Here is a 9039-nt window from a genome sequence, read left to right on the forward strand (position 1 = left end):
GGGTGGGGGAGACAGGAAGAGAGTGCAAGATGGGGAGCCATCACAAAATCCATACTGAGATGGTGCTCACACATGTAATCCTAGCTACTCAAGAGGCTGAGGTCTGAGAATCCCAGTTCAAAGCCAGCCCAGAAAAAAAAGTCCATGAGACTCTTATCTCCAGTTTACCTCCAAAATGGTGGTAGTGGAGCTGTGCTCAAGTGGCAGAGCCACTAGCCTTGAGCTAAAAAAAACGCAAGGACAGGGCTGGGAAGGTGGCTCAGTGGTAGAGCGCTTGCCTTGCATGCCTGAGGCCCTGGGTTGGATTCCTCAGCACCACATAAGCAAAAAGAAAAAAGCCGGAAGTGGCACTGTGACTCAAGTGGTAGAGCACTAGCCTTGAGCTGAGGGACAGTGCCCAGGCCCAGAGTTCAGGCCCCACGACTAGACCCCCCCCCCAAAAAAAACTCAAGGACAGCATCCAAGCACTGAGTTCAAGTCCTGGGATCAGCACGTGTGTGTGCACACACAAATACACACACACTGGGGCTGGGAAGGTGGCTCAGTGGTAGAGCACTTGTCTTGCATGCCTGAGGCCCTGGGTTCGATTCCTCAGCATCACATAAGCAAAAAAGAAAAAAAAGCTGGAAGTGGTGTTGTGGCTCAAGTGGTAAGAGTGCTAGCCTTGAGCTGAAGAGCTGAGGGACAGCTCCCAGGCCCAGAGTTCAGGCCCCAGGACTGGACCCAAAAAACAAAACAAAAAAAAAAGGAAAAGAAAACAAAAAAACGAACAAAAAAAACCCAAATACACACACACACACACACACACACACACACACACACTATCTATTCTGAATAGGAAGGTAGTGACATTTAAAGCCATAACTATGGCTCTAAACTTAGTGCTGTTACATGAAAGTACTATTTATTAATCATCATTGAAATGTATTGTTATAGGATGACCATGTGACTTAAGTGGTAGAGCACCTGCCCTGTAAGTTTAAGGTTCTGTGTTTAAAACCCCAGTATCTCCTAAAAATATATTGTTTTATCTTTTTTTCTTTTTTGGGTCCGGTCGTGGGGCCTGAACTCTGGGCCTGGGCCCTGTCCCTCAGCTCTTCAGCTCAAGGCTAGCACTCTACCACTTGAGCCACAGCGCCACTTCCGGCTTTTTTTCTTTTTGCTTATGTGGTGCTGAGGAATCGAACCCAAGGCCTCAGGCATGCAAGGCAAGCGCTCTACCACTGAGCCACCTCCCCAGCCCCATATTGTTGTATCTTATACAGTCCCAGGCAAAAGTGATATCACAAGTCAAATAAAATGTGAGAAGTGGGAGCAAGATAAATGTCTGGGACTCCTCCATAGGGACTCTCAGTAGCCTGGAAGACAATCCTGGGGCTTGAACTCAGGGCCTGGGCTCTTTCCCTGAGCCTCTCTTTGCTCAAGGCCAGTAGTGCTCTACCACTTAAGCCACAACAGCACTTCTGGCCTCTTGAGTAGTTTATTGGAAATAAGAATTTCACAGGGACTTTTCTGCCCGACCTACCTTCGAACCACAATCCTCAAATCTCAGCCTCCTGAGTAGCTAGGATTACAGGTATTGGCTACTGGCACACAGCTGGCTTTTTTTTTTAATGGCTGAGACTGGAACTCAAACTTGGTACTCACTGCTTTCGCTTATTGGTTAGTGCTCTGCCAACTGAGCCACTCATCCAACCCCTGGAAGACTGGTCTAAATGTAAACACTGTGGGTAAAATTCCTAACTAGTCTTTGGACTCAAGATTTTCCCTTTTAACCTGGAGGCTGCAGAGGCTTCTTGGTTCCTGTTTGGAAAGTTGATGTGGTAGGGAATTATCTGTGAGTGGTAGCACTGATCTCTCAGACTAATAATAGGAGCTGGAGTAACATATTTAAGGAACTACTCCAAGCTATATTACACAATGGGAAAGTGACTTCAGGACTTTGTGCTTCAATTTCCTTTTCTCACATCAGGGAGATAGCTTTCTATTCTGATACTACTGCATGAGGGTTAATGAGAGGATATCTTAGTCACCAAGAGTAGGACCTGGCATGGAGCAAAACTGAATGAATGCATGTCTGCTGTTGTCACCCCTTAAGTGGGGATTGCTGGGCGCTGGTGGCTCACACCTGTAATCCTAGCTACTCAGGAGGCTGAGATCTGAGGATCACAGTTCAAAGCCAGTCAGGGCAGAAAAATCCCTGTGAGACTCTTATCTCCAATTAACCACTCAAAAAACGGAAATGGCACTGTGTATCAAAGTGCCTTGAGCAAAAGAGCTCAGGGACAGTGCCTAGGCCCTGAGTTCCAGATTCATAACCAACAGAAAAAAAAGGTATGGCGGTTGAGATGTGGACCTGCTTGGGGACCTTTTTTTCTGCCTATAACACACAGCTGCCCTCAGCCAGAAGAACTACAGTCAGCCCCTTATCTCACAATGTCCCTTGCCTACAGTTTGACACTGATTAGGGACAGCACAGAGAGTGCAAGACAGAACTGCCACCATGTCACCTGCTGGGCAAACTGCTGAAGCTTGCTCTTCTTCCCTGTGCTGACCTATCATCAGGGCCCTCACTCACACTCTGTGACTTATAAAATTGACTTGCTAGCCAGCTGTTTGATAGCAGCCACTCACTCCGGTAAGCACAGCTACCTTGGAGACTGAGATCGACTGCAGTTTGAAGCCATGACTGGGGTAGGAAAAGCCGTGAGGCTCTTATTACCAATAAACTACTCCAAAAAGCCAGAAGTGGGGCTGAGGCTCAAGTGATAGAGTGCTAGCCTTGAGCAAAAGGTCAAGGACAGCACCCAGACCTAGAGTTCAAGCCCCAGGACTGGCCAAAAAAGAAAATTTTACTTGCCTGGTTTTGAAAATTCTGCATTTAGACAGAATTATAAAACTGGTACGGGAGGGGGAAGGGAGGAGTGGGAGGGAAGGCGGGGGGGGGGGGGGGAGGGGAAGATGGGAAGGGATGGGAAGGGGAAACAAAGGAGGAGGCAACAATGCTTGATAAGAAATGCACTCATTACCTTGCTCATGTAATTGTAACCCCTCTGTACGGCATTTTCACAATTAAAAAAAAGCAAAACAAAAACAAAATCGATACCCTTGATTCTCCATCTTGCATTTGGCAGATTGTAGGACCTCTGAACCTCCATAATAATAAGAACCAATTCCTAATAATAACCCCCACACACTTACATGAACTGTATTGGTTTTGTTCCTCTTGAGAACCCTGAGTAAAGGAAATATGCCTAAATCCACTGCAAGCATTTACCTCAATTTGATTCTGTACTAGTGTTTGGCTGACCATTTGACATGAATCATGTTTTCTCACACCAACTCAACTAATGGAAATTGCACTTCTATCACTACCTACCAGATGAGAAAACTGAGGTTCTGGAAACTTCTTTTGTTCACATCAACCCTGAGCAGTCCTTTGCAGGGGACTTTCTCACCATCTTCTCCCTTCTCTTTCTTACCTAGAACTGCATCTTAATTCCACAGAGGCTCTGGGTTTATCAGTCTTCAACCTTCAGCCCAGCTGTCAGCTGCCCATGACCTACAAACACCTCCATTTGTCATTCTGGCTGTCTATGGTCTAGAGTAAGGCCTGGTGGCTCACTCTTATAATCCTACTTGGGAGGCTGAGATCTGAGGATCATGGTTCAAAGCCAGCCCAGGCAGGAAAGTCTATGACTTTTTTGTTTGTCGGTCATGGGGCTTGAACTCTGGCCCGAGCGCTGTCCCTCAGCTCTTCAGCTCAAGGTGAGTGCTCTACCACTTGAGCCACAGCGCCACTTCCTGGCTTTCTGGTGGTTAATGGGAGATAGGAGTCTCATGACCTTTCCTGCCCAGGCTGACTTTGAACTGCGATTCTCAGATCTCAGCCTCCGGAGTAGCTAGGATTACAGGTGTGAGCCACCGGCACCTGTCCTATGAGACTTTTTAACTCCAATTAACCACCAGAAAGCTGGAAGTGGTATTGTGGCTCAATGCCCAGGCTCAAGTCCCACAACACCCACCCCTCCTTCCCCCCCCCCCGCAAAAAAAGGAAGAACCATCAGATGCCCAAGTAACCTATTAGGAAAATTCTTATTTGACTTTATAGATTTAAAGCAAGCTCAGCTGTGAGTTGCTATAAATAAAAAGAGCTACACATTTCCAAGATAGAATCATGATAGTGATATGGCATCCATTCTCAACTCAATGGAGAAGACGGAAATAGAAACAAATGATTGGCCCAAAACAAGACTGAAGCCCAATAGGGCAAACATTAAACCCTGCCTCTCCATGTCCATCATCCCAACTATACTATAGACAAATCTGGGTTCCTAGGGGCTTGGCAATCCCTGCCTCTATGGCTTGCTAGTATCCGCCAACATGACCACTGTCTTGAGCTGTCTGCTTGTTATCTCCAGCTTTTCCTCCTAAGCAGTGGGTCTTGCTGGTTTCACTATCTTCCTTTGGTCTCCAAAACATTGTCAATTTCCATGGCATCACTACACATTGCTCCACTAGAGGCTGCTTGCAGGGACTCTCATCCTGAAGCACACTGCCTGCAATCTCCAAGTTTGCTTTAACATCCCGATTGAAGCTTCCATGATTCCATAATTTTTATGTATTTCTGTAAAACCAGACTCACATGGATAGCACTAATATCTGCTGGAAGAACAAGCCTCACATAGATAGCACTGTCTGCTGACTTGAACCAGTGGTATCAGCTTCTAAGTGCCTTGTCAGAGGGACAGAGAAATGAACCTTGAGAAAAGCATAAATTTGTATTACTGCACTTTTGAATCTGATGGATGGGGTGATGTTTAGATTTCTGAGAGGCCTTCATGGGATCTTTCCTATTATTTTGATGCAAAGCACATGTCTTTGATTTATTTTTTTTAACAAAGCTAATTTTGATAGCTGTTTCCTCCTACTACACACCTCCATGTTCACTTTTTCTGGACAAGTTGCAAATTTTTAAAATCCCTTAACTCTTTTCCTTATTTTCTTTCTAATTCTCACTGTAAACTTGATGAAAAGCTACTAGTAATATACATCCTGCATGCTTTTCTTCCTTTAAATCTTCTCCACCAAGTAAACTAGTCCACTACTTTTAAACTCAGCCTCCCAAAGACTCAGACCCTGGACACTATGTACCTTAAAAGCTTTTATGCAACACCAAAATAGTTAAGTCTGATCCATTTCTCAAATGAAGTTTTTATGTGAACTTGCAAATTCATCAGCATGACCTTTCATAACCACAAGGGCATTCTAAAATAGTTATCTCTGGTCCATTTCTCAAATGAAGTCTCCAGGAAAACCTGCAACCTCCTCAGTATGACCTTACATACCCACACTTTATCGACATTAGTATCTTCTGAGCCCCCACCAGAATCACCCACTGAGATGCACGTAAACACTCTTGCCTTCCTTTAGCCTGCCCCTCCAAAGTCCTCCAACTTCTTCCCACTGATCAACTCCAAAGTCTCCTCCATACTTCCACGTATATAGTGATATCAGTGCCTGTCAGTCTTTTGTGTCAAATATTCTGTATTATTCAGCTACACAACAGTATAATAAAATATGAGACAATTAAAGAAAAATTATTTATAGCGCCTCTTCATCCTGGACATTTCAGTGGAAATAACAGGTAGAAAGTACCTGCCAAAGCCCCACCCTCTTAAACTACCAAAATCTCAAAATGTTATACTGGCAAAATAACCCTTTACCATATGAACCTTTCAGGAATCCTCATTCCAATGTGGGGCATTTATATTTGTGGTAGTGGAAACTGAATCCTGGGTTTCATGTGTTCTAAGCATGCACTCAACCATTTGAGGAATTCCCCTCAACCTTTTTGTTTTTATTTTGTTTTTGAATTGGGGACTCACTAATTTTAGCCAGGCTGGCCTCAAACTTGCCATTCTTCTACTTCTACTTCCCAAGCAGCTGGAGTTACAAGTGTATGCCACTGTGCCTAACCCATGGATCATTTGGTTCATATTGAGAACATACAGGAACTGTCAGAGCAATGAACAAAGAGAAAAGGAGAGGATTTGCACTGAAAACCCTTTATAACTCCTCCCTATTCTCTCCTCTCAAGCATCCAAAAATGAAGACAAAATTGACTGGGTCTTCTAAACCACAAGATAGCCAGTGGTGAGCGTCTCCCGTAGGGAAGTTCAGTGGTCTCAGTATAAAGGGGATGAGGCCAGGAGCTAGCTACCCAGGAAACTGAGATCTGAGGCTTGCAGTTCAAAGCTAGCTTCAGCAGGAAAGACTGTGAGGCTCTTATCTCCAGTTCACCACCTAAAAAGCCAGAAGTAGAGCTGTGGCTCAACTAGCACTAGCCTTGAACATCCAGGCCCTGAGTTCAAGCTCCAAGACCGGCACAAATTAAATTAAATGAAGCAAAATAAAGGGCGCAGAGCCTTCCTGGACAGGGTACCCTGAGTTATCTTCTAGAAGACTTATAACTTTGTTTTCTAACCATATCTCTTATATTTACTTTTCTTTTAAAAAAAAAGCATTGAACTGCTATTTATTATCATAAACATGAATGCTATAAGATAAACAAAGTGCTATAAGATATAGCACTAAATACATACATTTTTGAAGAAATTAAACACAGAACTTTGCATTATCTAGTTCTATGCATCAACATGACAAATACATTAACAGTCAGAAAACAGGCTAGGTAAAAAAAAAGGCATATATGTGTATAGTAAACTTTACAAAATGTTTTTAGTCCCAAAAGTGATAAAGTAATATCTACTAAAAACTTTCACAGCCTATTTTTGTATGAAAATATAAGTATCAAATCTAGTCATATATCAGCATTATACTAAAGTATACAGGCAGTGTAAAAAGTAGTACAGTACATAACAGATTAACAATGTATGTGTATACAAACATTCTCCTCAAACATTGAGATATTATTGTAGTACTTACGTGTGAACTTGCACTTTAATACTGGCCGCAAAAGCTACCTCTAATTACCCAGGATGATAGAAAAGGTGGTTATGTCAACAGTATGTACAAAACTGTCCCCCAGAGGCACCAAGTGGTCAGCGGCATCTGCTGGAACTTGAGCACCATTGAACAAGACGGAATGACAGGTGTTTGGAAACTTGGAAACCAACAGCCCCAGAAGCTCCCAACTGTCACAAATATCCCTGGGAGGTCCATGTCCAAAGTTGAGATGGAGGAAGCTGCCGAGTCACCATCACCACCAAGCTTCTCCAGGATTGTGGCAGAATGCCACATATGTCCTGTTCCTAGGTCCAGATCCAAACAGGAGGAACCGACTGGAAAGTAAACCAACATCCTTAACTTCAACACAAAACTAAAAAACAAAAAACAAAAAGGTGCAAAATGACAGTGACTGTCCATTTGGTTAAGGCTTAGCAAGTTAAAGTGCATTTAATTGTTTTAGCAACTGCTGCTTTGTGGCCTCCAAGGTCTCCTTTTCCAGAAGAAGCCGCTGCTCCTGGGCATGAAGCTCGTGTATATAATCGGAGGCTTTCTTCAAGATGACCACCTTGGCGGCCTTCTCTTTTTCCACCAGCTCGGGAATGTGATCCTTGAGCTCGAGGAAGCTGGACCGCAGGTCACTGCGACGTTTGCGCTCCAGAATGTTGTGGTTGCGACGACGCTCACCCTCTGAGCCGGAAGGTCGTGGGCTGGAGCTCTTAGACTTTGCGGGGCTAACGCTCTTGAGTGGCCGTGGGGACACCTCGTTCTTGATCTTTTTCGGAGAAGGTGCATCCTCCATCTCCACTTCGGGTGGAAGAGCCGCGTAGTTGTGCAGCTGGTGGATGGGGACACAGCCCTTCAGGATCAGCTCACTGGAGTGCACGGGCCCCAGGCCCAGGGTTGCATTCTTGGGGCTCAAGGTGGTGATGAATGTGGTCGCAGCCTCGTTGTTGTTGGGGGAGGAGGAATACTTCTCAGTGAACACCACCACATCGATTTCCTCACCGTCATCCCCGTAGTCTGAACCCTTTGAAGTATCCTCTCCGGAGGTGCTGAGGGCATTGTGACCCCCACCTATAGCCAGGTGGCCGCCTGAGCTCGAAGGGGCGACCATCCAGGCAGTGGTCCGGGCAGCCCGGGCTGCTGCAGATCTGGCCTCGGAAGCCCTGGCCCGAGCGGCGGGCACGGGGGCCAGCGCCGGCTCGTGCTGGGTTCCAGGGAATGGAAACGCCAGAGCGGGGTCCGCGCTTTTGGCGGCAGAGTGGGCGATCTTGGCGGGCAAAGCGTCCTCCGTGCAGCTAGCTTCAGCCGACTCATCCTGCGCACAGCCCTGGGAACTGGTGGCGTCCGGTCCCAGGGCCGGGGTGGCGGGGCCGGTGTTCGGGTTCCCGCGGTTATGTTGCAGCTTCTCGCTCAGCGCGCGCTTCAGCTTTTCGCAGGCGGAGAAGCCGCTCCACATACAGTCCTGGAGGATGACGGGGTTTGGGGTGAGAGTGGCCAGTACCCCCAGGCTGAACGCATTTTCTTCGGCTGCGTAGTTCCACACATCGGCCTCCGCCAACATCATCTCGTTGGTCCAGTGCGAGAACACCGCGCTGTGCTCCAGGACCGCGCGTCTGGGCGATCGCGGAGGCGTGGGCAGCAGCTCAAACTTCTTCCAAATGTCCTCTCCCGGGGGAGTCGAGCCCGGGACCCCAAAGTAGAGATCGTCTTCATCCGGATAGAAGCAGGGCTGCAGAGAGTCAAACTCCAGGTCGGGGTTCTTGGAGAATATGCCGGGCATGGTGGGTACGGAGTGCACCTCCTCATCAGCTTGCCCCCGGGCAGCGACTCTCTGGCATTTACTTCTAGAATACATTTTTAAAAGACGTGGAGAAAGCCAGGTGCCCCGCGCTCACGCCAGAAATACCAGCTACTCAGGAGGCGGAGATCTGAAAATCCGGTTCCAAACCAGCGGGGGCTGGAAAATCCAGGAGACTTTTATCTCCAATTAACCAGCAAAAGCCGGAAGTGGAGCTGTGGCTCGAATAGTGAGATTCTTATCTCCAATTAACCTCCGAAGAGCCG

General features: G+C 46.5%; 1 protein-coding gene across 1 annotated transcript; it reads right to left on the minus strand.

Moving 5' to 3' along the window:
* Nucleotides 1-7408: 7408 nt before the first annotated feature.
* On the minus strand, nucleotides 7409-8755 carry LOC106001634 (N-myc proto-oncogene protein-like). Its single transcript, XM_013036675.1, has one exon. The coding sequence runs from the start codon at nucleotides 8753-8755 to the stop codon at nucleotides 7409-7411; it is 1347 nt and encodes a 448-aa protein (XP_012892129.1).
* Nucleotides 8756-9039: the final 284 nt, after the last annotated feature.

Source organism: Dipodomys ordii, unplaced genomic scaffold (genome assembly GCF_000151885.1).
Source record: "Dipodomys ordii isolate 6190 unplaced genomic scaffold, Dord_2.0 Scaffold334, whole genome shotgun sequence".
In the NCBI taxonomy this organism is placed as follows: Eukaryota; Metazoa; Chordata; class Mammalia; order Rodentia; family Heteromyidae; genus Dipodomys; species Dipodomys ordii.

What these genes read in the sequence shown, in the direction of transcription:
- LOC106001634 (XM_013036675.1), bottom strand. Translation starts at nt 8,755, where the DNA reads ATGCCCGGCATATTCTCCAAGAACCCCGACCTGGAGTTTGACTCTCTG.